Raw genomic sequence first — 23529 nt, forward strand, 5'->3', positions numbered from 1 at the left:
CAAAACGATAAAAACCCAACCTATAAATAAAGGTAGCGAAACTGACCGAAAGAATAATGCAATTGAACGGCGTACCTCATCAGGAGTTAAGATGGCAGCATCTTGACCGTGAGAACCATCCTGACGACCCCATTTGAGACCTCCCCGAGAATGTGCATCATGGCCAAGAGAACCAGAAATACAGCCAGCAGATAATTGATTGTAGGGTTGTCCGACCTACAAAAGGAATTTAAAACCCATGACAGCACCAACAACCCACATGCCTACACACACGCATAGTAGTGCAACGCACAGACGACGGAGACTGAGTTTAATAAGCACGCACAGTAATACGAATGTTGGACAAGAACTGAAAATTATACCCACATACTTACTGCAGCACACGGGGCTGATGAACAGCCCCCTCGCGTGACGTCCGGGGTACGTACATCATATTCCCGGACACCACCTCCCAACATTGGGTTGGCAGATCCTGAGAAAAACCAAAACCGAGCGAAGAAAACTCCTGAGTCAACCCAAGACTGAACGAAGGAATATCTGCATCTCCCTAAGGAATGAAAAAGAAACCGTCATACAATTACCATTACGAACACAAAGAGATAAATTTAAAAGTGCACCACCACCAAAAAAAAAAAACAAAACAAAACATGAGTAAAATTAAACAGCAGCACGACATACTGAGCCCAAAATAGAGTGCGTGATTAACAAAATATACACAGTTACAGTGCGGTAAATGCTGGACCACACCCGTGCATGTCATCATACACAACAAGGCACAAAAAGAACCCTACGATGAGAACAAGACAAAAAATAAAACATAGTTCACTGCCACAGGAACACTAGTAACGCCTAGCTTTACGGCGTCGGCGTACAACCTTACTCACAACAGCAGTCCTAGCCACTTTGGATCCCCCATCCCGCGGAGCACCCACACACACCCTACCGCATTGACCATCCACATCACCAGCATTCGCAGAAGCAGAAGTGCGCTGCTGCTCATCCAAACCTGGTCTGGGCGGTGCTACTTGATCGCCTACTTTCTCCTGATGGGCAGCAAAACAACCGCATCCACCACATCGAAGCTCTCCGGGTTGGTCCAAATCTCGTCACCACTAAGCGCACCGGCCGGTCCCACATCCATCGAAGGTACCTCGGAGGATTCTCCCACTTGATCAGCCAACAATATCAATTTCCAAGCCCTCACAATGACTCTAGACAAAAAATCAGACCGGCCGGGGTGCTCATCATGCTGCTCCACAAAATGTACCATATCATCTAGTGCCCCAACTAACGAATCGGTCTTTTCGGCATAAAGTTCTGCAACAGTCTACAATTCCCAAACACAAAAACATTAAAGAAACAGAATATGAACAAGAGATCCTTTAATAGCTTGTCACATGCTTTGATACACACAAAGCAGCAACGCAATAACCGAAATAGTGTGTACAACAAACCGAGATGGCAGAATGCAATTAGCAATCACCGTGCGCGCACAAACCAGCTCACACCATCACCCTCCACCAGCATCAACTTACTGCCGAAATGACCCTATTTTTTTTTTTTTTTTAAAAATAGATTCCCACAAACAAGACAGTACATGCTTAACTGAAACAATCATAAACTATTAGCTATAAAGAAATTCTAACATGCACACCATCACCCATCCCCAGTATCAACTTACTGCCGAAATGACCCTATTTAAAAAAAAAAAAAAGATTTCCATAAACAAAATAGTTCATGCTTAACTGAAACAATCATAAACAATTAGCTATAAAAAGCATTCTAACATGCACAAAATGAGACGCATATATGCACCGAAAAACAAAATCAAATATTTGAAGCCCCAAAACCGTTTACCATAACACATATAACTCTCTTTCTAAAAGAAAGATATGCACTCAGTGAGACACAGTTACGCACAGATACACACCAATTAAAATTAACCACACAACCATACATGAACACATTGAGACACAGTTACGCACGGACAAGGACCCCCACAATTTGGAAGCCCAAACACCAGCAACTCTGTTTACCCCACCAAACACCCGGTGAGGCACATGTGCACATATACCGAAACCCAAACATTTGAAATTAATGAAATGACACAAAAGCACACAACCATGCCAATTACCAAATAAAAATTACCATGCAACCATACATGCACAGTGTGAGATACAGATACGCACATACAAGGAATGGAAGCCCCAATACAAGCAACTCTATTTAAAAAAAAAATATATGCAAGACAGAAACCACAATCTAAATGTGATCATAAATAACATATAAAAAATATCATATCCAAGCAACATAATAAAACAAACAAATAACCCCATAATGAAAAGTTCACAAGAAGTCACCACGCACACACCGACCACAACTACGCATAGACCATCAAACCAACAAATTAAACCCTCTAAACCTAGTTCCCTGACATCATGGAGGACTAACAAACACTGCACACACATCAATTACGCCATACGCACAGACCAGACATGAGATACACCCCCCACAGAGTAATATAATTAATAATGGAACACAATACCTTAATTGGAGCAACATGATCCGGAACGTATGCCCCCACCACCTGACCACGACCAAACCCCCCGGCCCTGAACTCAAGAAGTTGCCTTTCCTTTAGGAGACGTGTAGTCCATCCTCGCATAGCTGGCATCGCCCGGGCCACAACTCTCTCCGCGTGGACAACCCTATCCACATACAGCAACGGGAAATCACAGCAAACAAGGATTCAAACGCAGGAACAATAATGAGAAAACACATAACAGAAAATAACAAACAGAAATAATTCGTACCAACAGAAATAAATAAGGACCGAAAAAGGGCTGATTCTGATTCACAATCCATTTCGCATGTCTTTCAACCAAACACTCATTCACAAACTTACACTAATTTAGGTTCTTAATCTCATCAACGTCCTCAAAATGGTGATACACAAGCTGATTAGTGTACCCATTTATCATATGACCCGCCAAAGTACTAATAGCCAACATAGAGAAGTGCATCCGAAACCAAACATCACCCTCGAGATTGCCCCTCAACTCGGTAGCAATCATCGCCAGTGTAACATCATGATTGGTCTTCTCAAACTTGGACCGCCAATCCTTCAAAGAGTCGCTGACATCATCTTTCTGCCTTTTACATATCACAGTCTCGCCAGCCGGCAGTCCCAAGATGGAATGAACATCATCCTCCGACACATTGACCACCACCCCATCCCCAAGCCGCAAACACATATCCTGGGGATCGAAATTGACAAGCAACCACCTGGCCAATGACTTCGAGATGTCATGGATTTGCAGGTTCAACAACTCCCCTAATCCCAACTCGACGACCGCCTTCCTTTGGCAAGCATTAAACCTCTTCAGCAGTTTCACCAGATGCTTCGGAGCAGCACAAATCTTCAGAGGGGGGGGGGGGGGGGGGTAAATTGTCTCATCAACTTCTTCGGGCTGCACAGTTGACCCATCGGAATCTACGACTGGTTGTGCGGGCTGAGGCGGCACTTGGTCAACATTAGGCGGCGGCAAAGGTGCCACCCCATTGGCAACAACGACTAGCTCCCCCACAGCAGCACCTAACGGCTCCTCCACAAAATCACCTAGGGGATGACAAATATTAATCACCGAACCCAAAAAAAAAAACAACAAAAAAAAAAACACAAAGGCATACAACAACAAAAAAACCAACCAAAACTAAGCAACGAAATATACAAAAGGCAACAAAAAAAACAATATTTCCAAATAGTAATTGCAATTAAACCTACAAGCACACGGTAACACCCCTAGAATGCACAAACCAACCTACCTAGACATGGTATCCCCAAAAGCTAGGAAAAAACAAACAAAAAAAAAAAAACCCAAACATAAAAAACACACACTAAGAATACAAAACCAAACAAAATAGCACTTTTGAAATCAAAACCAACTACTTTAACCCTCACATCATGGAGGACTCCCACTCACTATACCACATTATTTTCTTAAAACTACATACAACAACAACAACAACAACAATAACAACAACAACATAAAAAAAAAACCAACCAAAACTAAGCAACGAAAAATACAAAAGGCAACAAAAAAACCAATATATCCAAATAGTAATTGCAATTAAACCTACAAGCACACAGTAACACCCTAAAACGCACAAACCAACCTACCTAGACACGGTATCCCCAAAAGCTAGAAAAAAAAACATAAGAAACACGCACTAAGAATACAAAACCAAACAAAATAGCACTTTTGACATAAAAACAACACAACAAAAAATTATAAAATACAAACGACAAACATATGCAACCCTAAAGAATAACCACTGACATTGTGAATCCAACCTGGAAAAAAAAACCCAAAAAAAAAAAACCTATGAACAACCCATAAAGCACAATCCACCTAAACCCCCCAAGCCAACACACTCCGGCAGAACAAAAAAACACCAAAACCCCTAACATGCATATATTATTAAGCCCCCGCACCCACAACAATCCAAACCAAACCCAGGTCATTAAGGGCAAAAAAAAAAAAAAAACCTAACCTAGAAACCGGAGAACACTCTTTATCACACCCGCCGTGCCACACCCCCCTCCACCCAACAGTACGAAACCAGATGAACCCCAAAACCAAAACGCACCAGAGAAACCCCCTAAAGAAAATGCATAGAAGAACTACAAACCAAGAACACAACAAAAACCTAAATCCAAACCCAAAATACTCACCGCACAGTTGCTAACCCACAAACCCCCACGGAAAAAAAAAAAAAAAAGCTCAACACAAAATCAAACAAACGGTGAGAAGATTACCGGAAATGGATGCGGAGGAGATACCCCTAAGCCGCTTGGACTGTCTCCTGTAGAACAAGCCATGACTAAAGAGCGAAGAGGCAAGGGGAGAAAAAACGTCTACGACAAGGGAGAGGAATGGATACTACTGTGGAGAGAGAAACAAAATAAATCCCCTATTTCATCAACACACACGCAACAAAGCTGGCGGAGATCAAGACTTGTCATAATCAAATATAATAGTGAATTACAAAAAAGCCCCTTGTCCACTCACTCAAGCAGCGCATGTGAATTAACAACACGTAAAATCAGGACCGTTCAAAAAAAAATCAACGATTAGAAGGACTGCTCGCAGGCTCGGCTAAATAGGGGGTGTGCACCAGATTCAAAATCTATATATATATATATATATATATATATATATATATATGTATATATATATATATATATAATTGTAACAAAAATTATTGCTCATAAAAATAATATGTTTGATTTACTTTCACAAAAAATATAAAAATGCTTTGGAGGGAAAATTTTGTGGCTTTGGATTTTGCTTTATTATATATAATTTACTCTAAATGTTATAACAAAAATTCTGATATGTATATAATAACCTTTCAAATACCAAAATATTTTTTTAAAAAAATTACAAATCCAATAAACATTGGACAACGAAGAGTTACATAAAGTAATTAATAAAAATATTTATTTAATCTAAATCTAAATGTTATATATATATATATATATATATATATATATATATATATATATATATATATAAGATAGCAAGGATAAAGATAATAATTGTAACAAAAATTGCTCATCAAAATAATATGTTTGATTTACTTTTACAAAAAATATAAAAATGTTTTGGAGGGAAAATTTTGTGGCCTTGGATTTTTCTTTATTATATATAATTTACTCTAAATGTTATAACAAAAATTCGGATATGTATATAATAACCTTTCAAATACCAAAATATTTTTTTAAAAAATTGCAAATCCAATATACATTGGACAACGAAGAGTTACATAAAGTAATTAATAAAAATATTTATTTAATCTAAATCTAAATGTTATATATATATATATATATATATATATATATATATATATATATATATATATATATATATATATAACATTTAGATTTAGATTAAATAAATATTTTTATTAATTACTTTATGTAACTCTTCGTTGTCCAATGACCTTGGACTTTGCTTTATTATATATAAAGATAAAGATAAAGATGTTGTGCCACTTATGTATATAATGTATATTGATATATAAATCAAATCTTAAATTAAAACAATTGTTTTTTTTTTTTGAAAGGAATATTAAAACAATTTATGCTTAAATATACTATTGTCTTATCTTTTTCCCCCAAAAGGTTAAATCTTCAACCTGACAGAGCATTTGGAAGGATGTAAATGACGGTGACTCAATGGTTCAGTAAACAAGGTCAAATGCTAGTGCGCACAAGGAATCTGTCCACTTTGGACATAATCCCCACACTGCTGTTGGGAAAAATCCCACTTCCTATGACCATGAAAATCACAGAACTCGACACGGTTCATACGAGATAACACAATAGCCCAAAAAAATGTCAACAGACACACGATTTACGTGGAAACCCCCACAACCACGGCGAAAAACCACGGGACCACCACAACCAAAGTTTCCACTATCACAAATCTTGAGTACAAAGTTTCTGGCTACCACCCGAGCCAAACATCCAAAAATCATCAAATACAACAATTCAATGCCAAATACATTCTATCACGTTCACAGGCCTAAAAGGAATAATATCTCGTACTCAAAATATTCAACCACCACGAGCAAGGTGAAAAGAATACAAATATTATGAGATTACCCAAAACGATGCCGGGAACAAACAAGATGACATCTTCAAATGTATTTGATAGAGAAAACATCCCAAAGCTTCGGCAAACCTCACGAATAAATCCTTCAAACGTGCGACAAAACCCGTCGAACACGCAACTGCCGTGCTGCCAAACAATAGTGTGTGTAGAAGTGTGGTCATGGAGAAGAATGAAGAAGCTCATTTTTATAGCTTCACTTGACACTTAGCAATTTATGAAGTGGAATAGATGGAATTAATTTCTTTACCTCTTCATATGCAAGACGCTTCTACTTTCCCAACTCCTTATATCCCCAATATTATTATTATTATTATTATATAAATAATAATAATTATGACTGGTTGGGATGCGGATTGTGTTTGGGACATCTTTAATGATCGTGATGCAAGGTACATTCTTAATATTCCTTTAAGCTTGCGAAAGCCCCCAGATTCTTGGTTTTGGCACTGGGATTCAAAGGGTAATTATATCGTGAAATCATGTTACAGAATGCTGGCCGGGGATGTTCATGATGACCGCCCTTGGAGTAGGATTTGGAGCTTACAGGTACCCCCGAAGGTGAAGTTGTTTAGTTGGCAGTTAGCATCATCTTTTCTGCCTACATGTGATGCGCTAAACAGGCGAAGGGTTCATTGCAGCTTTTCATGCCATATGTGTGCCCAGGAGGAGGAGTCTGCCTACCATCTGTTTGTGTCGTGTAGGGAGGCAGTGCGAGTTTGGGATGGTTTTTGTTTGCTGGCAAACAGTTTACTCCAAGGTAATGTGGTTGAGTGGTTCTTTCATTACCTAACTATTTTGGATGAGTCTAAGCGTAGCTATTTTGTCATGCTATGTTGGGGATTGTGGTTGAGTAGGAATGAGAAAGTGTGGAGCAACATCCCGTTCGTGCGAATTAATATGGTCCAAAGAGTTGTTTCTTTATTGCATTCATGGCGTAGTGCAAATGAGCTGGATAAGGAGACTACCGGCATGGAAACGGGTGGGGAAGTTTGGAGGAAGCCACGGCCAGGAAGGTTGAAGTTGAATACCGATGCTGCTTTTAATGATGCGAGTAATTCAATGGGACTCGGGTGGGTTTTGCGTGATGATGGGGGGGGGGGGGGGGGGGGGGTCTTTTTAGGTGCGAAAGCGGTCCAGCTAATGGGGAAGTACATGGTGAGAGAAGCTGAAGCCATTTGTATCCGTGAAGCTGTAACATGGATGAAGGGAACAGGAATGGGAGATGTAGATGTTGAGACTGATTCACAGTTAGTTTTTCATGCTTTAAATTCAGACTCTTATTTTTCTGCTTTTGGTTTGGTTATTGATGATGTAAAGGAATTAGCATCCAGTATACATGGTGTTAATTTCTCCTGTGTTAAGCGATCTGCGAATCGTGCTGCCCACACTATTGCGAGGGAAGCCGTTTATGTGTCAGGTTGCGGGGAATGGTTTGATATACCACCCCTGTGTCTTGTGGTTTCTCTTTCTTCCGATTTAATGAATTAAGCCGTTTATCTCAAAAAAAATAATAATTATGACTCAAAAGTATATTGGATACAAAAGGCTTGGTCCAAACATTGACTATTTTCCACATATGAGAGAAGCCCAAACCCAACAAACTCCCCCTCCTGACTATATGGAAAATATCGCCATCCCGACGATGCAGCAACGAACCACTGCCTCCTGCATAGGTAATCCGATAGCCTGAAGTAGATTTCCTAGTATCAATGTTTCCTTCCATATCTGAACAACCAGGGTTTCCAACCCTTGTTGATGGAGAAAATTGATCCAGGAACATGACCCAGGGTATGTATTTATATGGATCAATAATCTCCCTAGAAAAACATGAATAATGTAAAGTGGTGATTGCAGGGAATCAATAAATAAATAGGCAGGACACAAAGATATTTAACGTGGAAACCAAATGGTGAAAACCACGAGCCTTTTTGGGCTAAGCCAAGCCGAAATCCACTAAGTTGTAGGTGTAATGCATGTACATAGGTGGCCATGGCCATGGAATGGTTGAGAGAAAGAGTATGTATAAGAAAGGTTTATATTTGAGACTGGCCTCCCTTTTTTCTGCAGCCCGGAATCTTTATATAATGTCATCCTTGTGCAATTGTAACTTCCCGTAGCCTTCCCTATTTTCTTGCCATGATGAGCTCTTCTCTTTGACTAATATATTATTATTATTATAAAATAATAATAATAATAATAATAATATGGCATGCATATTATATTATTCCATCATAAGTCCCCCACTTTCTTAACTGCAAGTATTTTTCGGTATAAGAAAGTAGAAAAACGGATGTTCACCGAATAAAAATGATAATACTCGGAGTGCATCTTTAAAGAGCCGTGTAGTTGTACTACATGTTTGTGCACGGAGCACCAAAGTATGTTTGTGCGTGGAGCACCAAAGTTCTGACCTTACCTACTCGGAGCATTGAAGACCATATTAGAGTCACACTTAGGTACACAGAACACCAAGGAGTTCACGACGGTCATTTCCTATAATTGACATATATGACAAATGATCAGCGGGGCATGCCCTTATCGATTTAAATGTGAAATTAAAAATTGAAGATAGGTTCAAAAAATCTCTATCTTCCTTTAATTTATTGTGACCAACCTCAAACTTATTCTTCGGAATTGTTGTTGTAAGAGGTAGCGTGGAGCTACCGTGAAATTTAAGAGGGAGCGCTGAGCTTACCGTAAAATTTCGGTGGTGGCAGCGCAGGGCTTGCCTCGCAATATAATTGGTAGCACAGAGCTTACCATATTACGTTATATAAGTGACAACAACAATTTTTGAATAAATTGGCAATTGGTCACATTCACAATTTGACTAATAATAATAATAATAATAATAATAATAATAAAAATATAACAGTAATAATAATACTTATATTTAATATTTGGGAAGAGGGGGGAGACACATTATCACGCAAGAATCAGAACAGTTTCACGCAAAGAAACCAGAACAGTTTCACGCAAAGAAACCAGAACAGGTCGTTGTCGTCTTCCCCATGCGTGGCCAGCCGGTGACCCTTCCATGCGCAGCCACCATCGAAACTGCACCACCAAAGACAGCAGTCGACTGCCAAGACACAAACCTTGACTCCCCAGGATGCCTGATACAGACACGCACAACTGCGGAGTCCGAACTGGAAAATCGAAGCCGCCGCTCCCACCTTGCCTCCTTCGTCTGTTCTCCAACTCAAAACCCGCCTCGAGAAACTTCTCCAGAAGCTCGTCCGGCAAAGCTTTGGTTGCTATTGCATTCACACTATCCATTTTTGCTTCAAGGTTCAATATTTGAAAGAAACAGAGAGAGATGGAAGGATAAGGTGTTTCATCAGAATTGTATTATTTGCATGGATATTGTAGATAATGTATCAGATGGAATGATGAGGTTTGCTTATGCATGAGAAAAGATGAACAATATAATTATGAATATTATAGAGATTGTTGTGAGATATGAATAGAGAGCAAATTAAACTTGAGTATTTAATCAGCTAAGGATAGATAAGAGAGAGAGCACGCTTAAGCTTGTACAGCCGCTCTCAACGAGAGCACCATTGATGGAGAAAATTGATCCAGGAACATGACCCAGGGTATGTATTTATACGGATCAATAATCTCCCTAGAAAAATATGAATAATGTAAAGTGGTGATTGCAGGGAATCAATAAATAAATAAGCAGGACACAAAGATATTTAACGTGGAAACCAATATGGTAAAAACCACGAGCCTTTTTGGGCTAAGCCAAGCCGAAATCCACTAAGTTGTAGGTGTAGTACATGTACATAGGTGGCCATGGCCATGGAATGGTTGAGAGAAAGAGTATGTATAAGATATGTTTATATTTGAGACTGGCCTCCCTTTTGTCAGCAGCCCGGAATCTTTATATAATGTCATCCTTGTGCAGTTGTAACTTCCTGTAGCCTTCCCTATTTTCCTGGCATGATGACCTCTTCTCTTTGACTAATAATAATAATAATAATAATAATAATAATAATAATAATAATAATAATAATAATAATAATAATAATAATAATAATAATAATAATAATAATAATAATAATAATAATAAAAATAATAATAACAATAATAATAAAAATAATAATAATAATAATAATAATAATAATAATAATAATAATAATAATAATAATAATAATAATAATAATAATAATAATAATAATAATAATAGTAATATGGCATGCATATTATATTATTCCATCACCTAGTATCAATGTTTCCTTCCATATCTGAATCAGTGTACCCGGTAACAATATATTTCTTGTACCCAAAGACAAACTCAGAGTTGAAGTACCCTGAAGATATCCTAGAACACACATCACAGCATCCCAATGTTCTCTCCCTGGATTTGAGAGAAATCTGCAAACAACACCCACTGCATGAGCAATATCCGGTCTCGTACATACCATGTCAAAATATGCCCAATCAACAACCAAGGTCTCTGATACCACTTTGTTGGGAAAAAATCCCTCTTCCTGTGACAATGAAAATCAAAAACCCCGACACTGTCCACAAATACAAGCTAGATAACACAATAGCCCAAAAAATGTCAACACAAGAGACACACGATTTACGTGAAAAACCCCAAAACCATGGGACCACCACAACCAAAGTTTCCACTATCACAAATCTTGGGTACAAAGTTTCTGGCTACCACCCGAGCCAAACATCCAAAAATCATCAAATACAACAATTCAAGGCCAAATACATTCTATCACGTTCACAAGCCTAAAAGGAATAATATCTCGTACTCAAAATATTCAATCACCACGAGCAAGGTGAAAAGAATACAAATATTATGAGATAACCCAAAATGATGCGTGGAACAAACAAGCTGACCTCTTCAAATGTATTTGATAAAGAAAACACCTAAAAATCCATCAAACGTGCGACAAAACATGCATGTTGAATACGCAACCGCCGTGCTGCCAAACAATAGTGTGTATAGAAGTGTGGTCATGGAGAAGAATGAAGAAGCTCATTTTTATAGCTTCACTTGACATGACAATTCATGAAGTGGAATAAAAGAGGAATAAATGGAATTAATTTCTTCACCTCTTCATATGCATGACTCTTCTACTTCCGCAATGATATATAGCTTGGTCGGGAAGTCCAAACCTAACAATTGCCGCCGCCTAAATTCGAACCTTGGTCTCTTCTCCCAAATACTACCCACTGAACCATTGAGCTAAACCCATGCAAGCTATTGTCTTATCTTCTTAAATATACAAAATGACGACCGTTAAAAAAAATACGAAGTATAATTTTTATCCCGTGTTAATATATTATAGTTAAAAACAATACATTTCATTGTATATTTACTTTTGCATGACAATCAATAAAAGTCTAGGTAAACACTATTTCATATTTGATTGTTATTGAAGAAACTAATTTTTGTCCAATGTCCACTATATATTGTTGCATATGGAGTTAAAAAATCCAAAGGTCACAAAATTTTGATTTGTAGTCACTCTGAAAATTGTAATTCAACTACTAATGTAGTTTATTAAGTCTAAAAAATTTTGGAATGAAAAGTCTTTGTATTAAACATATAATATAGTTTATTATTTATAGTAATTACCCACTTTTAATATCAATTTTTATTTTAATTACAAGTAATTATGTTCATAACTTTATTGTACCAAACAACATAATTATTAAATATAACATTATAAATGATTAAGCCTCATATTTCGTTTTTATATATGATTTTTTTTTTGAAACCATATATGAAATTTAATAGCATTAATAATTTTTAATAACATTACATAATTATAATATTTTAAATCTTTAGTGCCTTCAACTTTAGAATGAATTTTGATAATTAATGTTCGTTTTTTTTTTAAATATTATTAACAATAAAATTACTTAAATTTTATATCGTGCACCGCATTCTAATTTCTTTTATTATTATTATTATTATTATTATTATTATTATTATTATTATTATTATTATTATTATTATTATTATTATTATTATTATTATTATTATTATTATTATTATTATTATTATTATTATTATTATTATTATTATTATTAGGTAAAATCTTGAAATATTAACAGGCCATATTTAATGACCGTGCATCGCACGGGAGACTTACTAGTTTAGTATATATAAATGATGATTTTTTTAAAAAAAAAAAAAAGAGAAGAAAAGAAAAAAAGACTTGTCTAACAATATGATTTATGAATTATATGTTTATAACAGTATGGTTTAAACTAGTCTAACTGTATGGTTAATTGCACTTTCAAATCTAATTAACCATTAACTAAAATTTTTAAAAATTCCATTAATCGAATCAAAATATTTCGATTAAAAAATGACTAATTAAAAATTTTCAGTTTCATCGGTTAGTCGGGTTTTTTCACTAAATTGTGTACACTCCTAATTGAGGTTCAGAAATCTTGCTTATAAATTTCATTCTCATTCCTAATTAACTTTTGGGCCTCAATTCCCCGGACTCAATTGGCTTTAGACCTGGAGTCCCTTCCGCCAACAGGTTTGGCAAATTAGACAGTCCACATAGCTTTGTAGACGACAGTCCAAAACGACGTCGTTTTGACAATTAAAAAGTTATGTTAGTCAATAACAACGTTTATTCAGCCGTTATGTGTTAGAATAATGAACCTCCTAGTTAGATGATGCATTTATGAGTTAGAATAATGTACTTTATGAGTTATAAAAATGTATGTTGCAGCATTGGAGTTAAAGGAAGAAGTAATGGAGAGGAAAATGTAGGTCGCTGAAAATTAAAAAAAAAAAAATAATTTGTGACCCACGTCTCTAACTTAATGGCTAACTTTGGATGCGCCTTATTAATTTTATCCACACAACCCCAGCATCAGATAAAATCAGATTCACGCACCACCTTCCACAGCAGATCAGATCGCAACTCTCCATCCTCCACCGCACGCCGTCCATCGCCGTCGTCAGGCCTGTTTAGTCCATCGCCGAACGCTTCCCCGCCACTGTCGGCCAAGCTCCTCGCTGCTGCCGCCTAAGGTCGCCGCTGCTGCCGCCCAAGATCGCCGCCGCTGTTGCCCAAGGTCGCCACAGCTGACGCCCAAGCTCGCCGCCGCTGCCGCAGCCACGCACGCCGACCGCCACCACAGCTACACACGCCGTCGGGGAGTAGTGGTACGTAATTTATAATTTTTTAAGTTTTGTTATTTTTTTCGAAAATATGTATTTATTTTAATTATTTTATTTATTTTTTTATTATTTGTTATTGTTGTTTATTTATTTTAAAATTTGTTGTGTGTTATGTTAGGCATTGTTGTGATTTATAGTTTAATAGAAAAAATTGTGTATTCTCATAGTAGCACTATAAGATTGTTTTTGAGAGCATGATGGATGGATAGATGCTTTATGAAATCTTGTATATTTGACCAACCATTATCTTTATCTTATCTTTGTTTCTTCATTGAAAAATTAATTATAATTTTTTTAATGAGATCTGTGTGGTATTGTATATGTATATAAAAATGTGTATGTGTATTATGTATTATTATTAGTTTAAATTAATTAATGTAGGTAATATTTTAAATTTAAAATTATTTAGTTAAAGCTTTAATTTGAACCTTTGTGTTGTAACTTAAGAAACTAACTCATTTATCATATCTTAAATGTTGTGTGAAAATATATAGGAGATATGGATCGGAGTTGGATGTATAAAAAACGCAATACACTTGAATATGTTCATGGGGTTCAAGAGTTTATTAAAATTGTCGAGGAATATGCAAGTAAAATTGGTGAAAATTATGTACTTTGCGCTTGTTATGATTGTAGAAATCTAAAAAAGTTTCGTTGTTCTGAACAAATTAAGGAGCATTTGATACGTCGTGGTTTTAAGCTAGGATATGACCGGTGGATATGGCATGGTGAAACTGTCCCTACTAGTAACCGTACAAATCAACGAGAATGTAGAAAAAATGTAGAGAAAGATCAAAGTAATGAAGATAATGTTGGAAATGATGGAGACAATGATCGGCTAGATGAATTGATGCGTGATATGCAAGGGGATTTGGATGAAATGCCAAGAGTTTGAAAGTTTTTTTTAGAGTTCTGGAAAACCTTTGTTTTCTGGATGTAGTAAATTTACAAAGTTATCAGCAGTGCTTAAATTGTATACCGTAAAAGAAAAAAAATAGGTGGAGTGATAAGAGTTTCACGGAGTTATTAGAGCTTTTAAAGGGCATGCTTGCTAATGAGAATGAACTTCCTTGTTCAACTTATGAGGCAAAGAAAATGTTATGCCCGTTGAGTATGGAGATTGAAAGGATCCATGCATGTCCAAACGACTGTATTTTGCATGGAATCAATACAAAGACTTGAATGTGTCTCTGAAGTGTAGAGCATCGCGTTATAAACAAAAAGAGCTCAATGATGCATGTGAGCAGAAGAAAGGTCCTCTAGCGAAGTTGTTGTAGTATCTACCGGTGATTCCAAGATTCAAACATTTGTTTGCAAATGCAAAGGATGCGAAGAATTCGCAATGGCATGCTAGTGGGAGAAAAGAAGATGGAAAGTTGAGACATCCTGCTGATTCTCCTCAGTGGAAGAACACTAATAAGAAGTTTTCTGATTTCGGTGCTGAAAATCGAAATCTTAGGCTTGGACTATGCATAGATGTGATGCTATCACATTTGTGCATGTTTTTATAGCTATTTTGATTCATCTCAGTAACAAAGTTACTTAATCATGCAAATTTAATACTTGTTTTCCTTGCTTTCTCATTAGATTATGGTTTTACACTTGTTTTGAACGTCTTACGGTGTCTGGTAGTGTTTTTTCACCAGTACAGGTTAAGTGTAAAAGCAAGGGGAGATTTTCAAGCACGAATGGATCAAAAAGAGGAAGAAGTCGAAGTACCAAAGCCTCGACGCGTCGAGCCAGCTTCTCGACGCGTCGAGAATTTCCAGTAGCTACAAGAGCCGCCCAGATTAAAGGCTCGACGCGTCGAGATCGTGGAAAGCTGAATTTTTTGAACCTTCCTAAATTAATCCCATCGAGTTGCTACTATAAAAGGATCATCCTCCATCAACCCTAGAATTATTCTTTCCCCCAGATTTTGGCATTTGGAAGGCAATCAAGAGTAAGAAAAAAGAGGACCGATTTGAAGATTTACAATTAGCTTTGGAGTAGAGAACTGGCTAGGAAGATTCGGGAGAATTCTTTCACTCTTTCTCTTATTCCTTTTGTTATTTGTTTATCTTTAAAGATTGTATTGATTGTTATTATGGCCATGAGTGGCTAAAACCCTTAGGGATTTTTGGGTGAATTTTTTTATGAACCTATGTGCCTAGTTCGTTAATTTCTTAGTATATTTATGTTTGGTTTTATGATTTGTGTTGCAATCTTGTTTTAACCTGTTGTTGTGGGTAATTAAAGGCCTAAATTACTTGCTTCATAGCCATGTTTGTGTCACCAATGAGAGTTGGGGCATAATTTAGGGCACACACGATTGCACCTAATGGTTGGACCTTGAGAAAGGGGAATTTATTAGGGGAATTTTATTCTAGATGGTTGCGCATCGAGAGATGGTAGTAATTAGGAATAATTGAATGCTGATCTTTGATCTTATCGGGTGTTTAAGCCACGAGAGTGGAAATTCACTAGGGGTAGAGATTACGAGAGTAATTCTGTTCCACTTTACATTCTCACACAAGTCTTAATTCCAAACTAAATATTACAAACGTTAATTGGCACTAGGTGATTAAACATTGTGATCCCAAGAATCCTGCTTTTCTCTGTTGCTTACAAAACCTTGCTAGTTTATTTATTCTGCCTTTTATTTTCTACAATTATCCAACCTTCATGTTTTGTTCAGATTAGTTCCATTTGAGTAACCTAGTAGCTAGTGTTTAGTACCCCATCTCCCTGTGGTTCGATAACCCGAATACTTCGAGTATTATTTGTTTGCCCCAAATTACCGCAATCAAATTAGCGCTGTTTCAGGGGAGGTGGAGTTACGTACTGACATTAGCGAAAGTCTTACTTTAGGAGTCTAGTCTATTTTATTTTTACTTTATTTTTATTTTCACTATAACGAGTTTCTTGTGTTGTGCTGTGTTTCTGTAATCAGCGGTCTTGGTGTTTTATGCGAACTTGTTCTTCGGGGAACAAAGGATTAGAACCTTTTAACCCAGAGATTGAAAAGCATGCCAAGTTCTTAAGAAAACAGGTTAGGATGGCGCAGGATGGGAATCAAAACAATCTCGCTCTCAATGAAGTGGGAGTCAATCAACCACTACGAGTTGGGAGGCCCATGGGAAACTACATTGCTCTAGACGTAGGGGATTATGGAAGTATCAATGTGCCAGGGGCTGAAACTAATAATTTCGAAATCAAACCGATTATTATTCAGATGGCTACTACAGACCCTTTTGGTGGGTCACCAACAGAAGACCCTAATGCTCACATTGCAAAATTTCTGAGGATTTGCAGTACCTTCAAAATTAATGGAGCCTCGAGTAATGCTATCAAGCTTCGCCTTTTTCCATTCACTGTAAGGGGTAAAGCTGACAGCTGGCTTGCCTCTTATCCGGTGAACTATTTTGAAACTTGGGATCAGTTGCACAGAGAGTTTCTTAAGAGGTTTTATCCCATATCCAAGACTTAGAAAATGAGGAGATCGATTCAGAATTTCAGACAGCTGGGTGGTGAGTCTTTGGCCGAATCATGGGAGAGATTCAAAGAGATGAAGAGACAATGCCCACATCATGGTATTCTGAGTTGGGACTTAATGCTGGCTTTATATGAAGGATTGTTGGATAATTCAAAAATCCTAGTTGATGCTTCATCGGGGGGATCATTCACAGTCCTAGAGATAGATCAAGCCGAAGAACTATTAGAAAGGGTTGCAATGAATGGAACAACTTGGTACTTAGAGAGATCTTCCCCGAAATTGGTGGGAGGTGTGAATGATGTTGATCAAATATCAGCTCTATCAGCTAAGTTTGATAATGTGGCCACTTTAATTCAACAGTTGGCTCAGATTTCTATCAAGAATCAAACTCCAGGTAATGTTTCTACATCTTCTACTCCTCTAAGACCTATAACGATGTGTGAATTTTGGGGAGGAGAGAACAATTCAGAGGAGTGTTTCAGTGTTGATTCTCATGCCACAATGGAACAAGTTGATGTGATAGGGTATGGTAGGATACAACCAGTATTCCAACAACAAGGAACATACGATCCAAATGCACCAAGGAACCATCCTGGTTTCTCTTGGAGTAATCCAGCTGGGGCAGCTAATCCTCAACCCTTGAATAATAGAATTCAACCACCAGGATTTCAGGGACAACAAAATTTTAGAGGGGGTCCTCCGAAACAGTTCAGGCAAAACCAAGGATATCAAGCTCCAGTAAATCAATCTAAGCCTAATGTGGAAGTACCGGCCCCGTTGAATATGGACGTATTGTTGGAAAAATTGGTTAAAGGTCAGCTAGAGCTTACAGAGAGGATGGATCAGATGAGTGCTCACCAAAAGATGTTAGAAAATCAGTTAGCAAATCAAGCTTCTACACGGAGTATTAAAGTCACAGGGAAGTTGCCAGCTAGAACTGAAAATCCAAGGGAGCATGTAAATGCAATTGTTACAAGGAGTGGCACGGTACTTGAAGAGCCACCCCTTCTAATCAAAGCAACAATTCCTGAAAAGACAGTTGAGGAGAAGATTGAAGCGATACTTGATGGTATAGAAGATGAGCCAATTGTTGTGCAAAATAGTCCACAAGTTCAAAAGGAAGTAGAGAAGCCCGTTAGAAGGTATGTACCACTATTGCCTTTTCCTCAAAATTTTGAAACAACAAAAGAAAGTAGGTGGAAAAAGTTTTTGGAGATTGTTGAGAGTTTGAAAGTTTCAGTTCCCTTAATTGATTTGCTTTCACAAGTTCCCTCTTATGGAAAATTTTTGAGAGAAATTCTAGCTAAAAAAAGAAAAATATGGGGAACGAGAGATGGTTGCTGTGGCACAAGAGTATTGAACGTTGACCCCAGGTATTGGGAGGAGTATACCTAAGCATAGAGATCCGGGGAAGTTCACAATTCCTTGCGTTATTGGAGGCCGACCTTTAAAGGGGTCCCTTTGTGATTTAGGAGCCAGTGTGAGTGTTATGCCTCTTACTCTTTGTCAAAGGTTAGGGTTGGGAGCACCAAAACCAATCCAATTCACTTTGGAAATGGCGGATCAATCCATCACAAAGCCTATTGGAATTCCTGAAGATGTCCTAGTTCGTGTGAATAAGTATTTTGTGCCTTTTGACTTTATTGTGATGGATGTCCCAATGAATCTAGACATCCCACTCATTTTGGGGAGACCTTTCCTGGCCACTACTGGAGCAATAATTGATGCAAGGAAATGCTCCATGATTTTTGACTTTGGGGAGGAAAAGGTGGAATTTAATGTTCTTGATGAGCCAAAAGTCATCGATTGCAAGTCAATTTTGCACCTTGACCCTACTTTCAAGGCGACACATGATGAGTATATACATTTGAAGAGTTTATGGGGTGATGAGATCAAACTCGCGGATCAACCGGGATGAGCACTCCATAACCAAGTTAGGTCGAGCTAGCGACATTAAACTTAGCGCTTCATGGGAGGCACCCCATGTTATCCTTTAATTTCTTGCATTTTTAATCTTGCTTATTATTTCATTTTGGTTTTTTTTTTTTCTAAATTTGAGTGGTTTTTGGTTTCAATGTTAATCGGCAATGTAGGAGTTGTTTTTAGCTAAATACTAAGGCTAAAACTCGACGTGGGCGAAAAATTCCACACTGTCGAGACCAGGCCAAATCAAGGGAAAAGGCTACTGGATTTTTTTGACAGGTTGAACCCTTGGTTCGACGCGTCGAGCTCGAGACGCCTCGAAAAAACTCCATTTTGGAATTTTTCGATGCGTCGAGACGTCGGATCCCAGATATTAAAAATCGCAAGAGGCCTTTTCTTCTCGCAATTTTCCAACACTCTCTCTCGCAACTCTCTCGCCCTAGACACCCAAGATCCTATGGCAATACTTCCATTCCTTTTTCCTTCACTTAAATTGTTACATTGGGGACAATGTAATTCTCTGTGTGAGGGTGGGGGGGGGGGGGGGGGGGGGGGGGAGGATTGAAGTGTTTCCCTTCTTTTCCTTTGTTGTCACATTTTATTTTTATTTAGTATTGTCTTCGTATTTTATGTTTAATATTTTAGATTAGTTATTTGCATTTTCACCCAAAAAAAATTTGTCATTCTTGTTTTTATTGTAAAACTTGTGCGATTTGTGTTGCTTGTTCTCTCCACTTTAATACTTGCTTGAATGACTCGTGTGCTTTATTTCTAATAACTGATTGTCTTGACGCTTAATTGCACTCGCTCTCTCGTGTTGTCTAGTGGTTTGTTTTGGAAGAACTTGCTGCATTTCATTATGCCATGGATGAAATCAAAGTGTAACACATTAGTAATCTATTTCCCTTGTTAATATCCTTGCCACCCACTCATAACCGAACTAATTTCTTAATCTAGTGGTTAGTGTGTGTGCTAGTGAATGTTTATGTGGAATTCCGGCATTGGTTGGCCTACTAGAGCTTGTGCCATTACTCCTCAGGTTTAGGCTAATTTTTGCATGTATTGAAATGATTTAGGACATTCTTTGTAACCCCCAGCCTTTAAACCTGTCCCTACATATGTTTTACCCCTTGTGTCCCCCTTGTGCCTTTTATTTTTTTTTTAAAAAATAAGTGCTAAGCACTTATTCCCTCTTTGTGATTATTTTTTCTTTGATTTACCACCATTATTATAACCTTTAGCCCTTGGCCAAATATTATCCTTCCACCCTAGAGAGAATGTAGCTTTTGTCTTTAAAAATCTTATAGAAGAGATTCCTTCGGAGCTTACTTAAAAGCAAATTTGTTCCAAAAAAAGTTGAAGTTTGGGGTTATTACTTGTTTGTATAAACCAGCTCATATCTTATTTAGTTTGTAATGTCGATTCTTTGTTTCGCAAAAAAAGGAGAAAAATCCAAAAAAAAAAATAAAAAATGATTCAAAAAAAAGGGGTGGGGTGGGGGGGGGGGGGTGGGGGGGGGTTTGTCTTTCTATATTCCAAATAAACTCAAATCAAATTTTGATTGAAGAAATTCTTTACATAGACCCCCATATACCCCATATCCTTCAGAGTTGTTATAGTCTTGATGAGTTGCTTTTTGCTCCCTTATTCGCCATTGGTTTATCTCTTCTAAAGATTCAAAACTATAGATGATTGTGTCATTCTCTCTCTTTGTTATTATTCCATACCTTTTTTTTGTTATAAACCGTGACCCTTAGCCCCATTACAAGCTTAATAAAGACCTACTTGATCTTTGCATGAAATTTTAGTTATATACAGGAGGAGTAGGAAGGGCAAGCCTAGGATGTTTTTCTGGTGTTGTGTTCTGCATAAACCTAACTGAGTACATGTGCACACTAGATTTCTCATTACTAATAATCTGGGTGCTTGTATATTGGCTTGGGAATGGACTACGTGTGCCAAGCAGAGATGATTCTGGAAGCATGTGTCTTGCAGTGAGTTGGCTTGTGGCATGCTAAGTTGTGCACAAGAAAGTGGGAGTGATTTTTAGTGTTTTGACCTGTGGTTTTGCTTAGTTGTTTTGCTTGAGGACAAGCAAAGTCTTAAGTGTGAGGGGGTGATGTTATCACATTTGTGCATCTTTTTATAGCTATTTTGATTCATCTCAGTAACAAAGTTATTTAATCGTGCCTATTTAATACTTGTTTTCCTTGCTTTCTCGTTAGATTATGGTTTTACACTTGTTTTGAACGTCTTACGATGTTTGGTAGTGTTTTTTCACCATTACTGGTTAAGTGTAAAAGCAAGGGGAGAATTTCAAGCACGAATGGATCAAAAAGAGGAAGAAGTCGAAGTACCAAAGCCTCGACGCGTCGAGCCAGCTTCTCGACACGTCAAGAATTTCCAGTAGCTAAAATAGCCGCCCAGATTAGAGGCTCGACGCGTCGAGATCGCGGAAAGCTGAATTTTTGGAACCTTCCTAAATTAATCCCATCGGGTTGCTACTATAAAAGGATCATCCTCTATCAACCCTAGAATTATTCTTTCCCCCAGACTTTGGTATTTGGAAGGCAATCAAGAGCAAGAAAAAAGTGGACCGATTTGAAGATTTACAATTGGCTTTGGAGTAGAGAACTGGCTAGGAAGATTTGGGAGAATTCTATCACTCTTTCTCTTATTCCTTTCGTTATTTGTATATCTTTAAAGATTGTATTGATTGTTATTATGGCCATGAGTGGCTAAAACCCTTAGTGATTTTTGGGTGAATTTGTTTATGAACCTATATGCCTAGTTCGTTAATTTCTTAATATATTTATGTTTGGTTTTATGATGTGTTGCAATCTTGTTTTAACCTGTTGTTGTGGGTAGTTAAAGGCCTAAGTTACTTGCTTCATAGCCATGTTTGTGTCACCAACGAGAGTTGGGGCATAATTTAGGGCACACACGATTGAACCTAATGGTTGGACCTTGAGAAAGGGGAATTTTATTCTGGATTGTTGCGCATAGAGATATGGTAGTAATTAGGAATAAATGAATGCTGATCTTCGATCTTATCGGGTGCTTAAGCCACGAGAGTGGAAATTCAATATGGGTAGAGATTACGAGAGTAATTATGTTTCACTTTGCATTCTCACACAAGTCTTAATTCCAAAATAAATATTACAAACGTTAATTGGCACTAGGTGATTAAACATTGTGATCCCAAGAATCCTGCTTTGCTCTATTGCTTACAAAACCTTGCAAGTTTATTTTTGTGCCTTTTATTTTCTACAGTTATCCAACCTTCAAGTTTTGTTCAGATTAGTTCCATATGAGTAACCGAGTAGCTAGTGCTTAGTACTCCATCTCCCTGTGGTTTGATAACCCGAATACTCTGGGTATTATTTATTTGCCCAAATTACCGCAATCAAATTGGCGTCGTTGCCGCTATTGGTTTCTCCTTTCGAAGATGGTGGACCTGCAACATAGATAGACTTCCTCGGGACGGTAGGGGTCGTTTCGAGTCTTTGAATCATACGTCGAACAATTGACTCAGCCTCTGGCCGTCGCATTCCTAAGCTCCTTGCACGGCTCCTCGTTAATGGTGCTTCGGTCTCTCGGCTAGATTCAAACCAGCTATTGATGAAGACTTGGAACTAGCAGCTTAGGCATAAGACTTCTTGAACATCGAGCTTCTTGACGCCATTCTGATTGCTAGTAGAGTTGCTTACTGAAGTAGATCAATGGTGAAGAGATGAGAGGCAGAGCTGTCCAACTAGGCGTGCCAAAATCTGTAAACACAAAAAATATTGAAATTGTATATATTCACAAAATCTGTTTACAGTGTGTGTAGTTCAAGATGTGGGTACAAAGTCTCTGTGTAGTCCTCTGATTCTTCACTAACGTTATCTACTGAAGTGCCTCCGGGATTCAAATAGCGTAGCCTCCGGGGTTCAAGTGGCGCGTGCCTCTGGGATTCAAAGTGGCGTGATCTTCAACAGCAAGCAAACGCCAAGCTTCAAGCCAATCAACTCTGCAAAGCTTCAAAGTACATGCAATGGCTTCAAGCGGCTTCAAATCTTCAAATGCCTTAAAGGAGCTCTCAATACTTCAAGTCTTCAAGTTGTTCTCAATGTATTTAAGGTGTGATCTAAAGAATAAAATTGAGGCTCTATTTATAGTGAAGTCTGTAACTAAAATCCCTCAACAAACTTCACTAATAGTTATTAAATTAAATTAATTAATTATCCACTAAAATGAACCTTTGCCAAAATCAAGTCAAGGTTCATTATTCT

The 23529-nt window shown here is 37.6% G+C and overlaps 1 protein-coding gene across 1 annotated transcript; it reads left to right on the forward strand.

Moving 5' to 3' along the window:
* The first annotated feature begins 17329 nt into the window (after positions 1 to 17329).
* Positions 17330 to 18783, forward strand: LOC109149965. Its single transcript, XM_019297949.1, has 2 exons — positions 17330 to 18319; positions 18706 to 18783. The coding sequence occupies exons 1-2, from the start codon at positions 17330 to 17332 to the stop codon at positions 18781 to 18783; spliced, it is 1068 nt and encodes a 355-aa protein (XP_019153494.1).
* Positions 18784 to 23529: the final 4746 nt, after the last annotated feature.

This window comes from Ipomoea nil, unplaced genomic scaffold, assembly GCF_001879475.1.
Source record: "Ipomoea nil cultivar Tokyo-kokei standard unplaced genomic scaffold, Asagao_1.1 scaffold2165, whole genome shotgun sequence".
In the NCBI taxonomy this organism is placed as follows: Eukaryota; Viridiplantae; Streptophyta; class Magnoliopsida; order Solanales; family Convolvulaceae; genus Ipomoea; species Ipomoea nil.

Coding starts and splice junctions, on each gene's coding strand:
- LOC109149965 (XM_019297949.1), top strand. CDS start 17,330: ATGAGGAGATCGATTCAGAATTTCAGACAGCTGGGTGGTGAGTCTTTG. Junction 18,320..18,705: donor TTGTTACAAGGAGTGGCACG/GTACTTGAAGAG, acceptor CGTTGACCCCAG/GTATTGGGAGGAGTATACCT.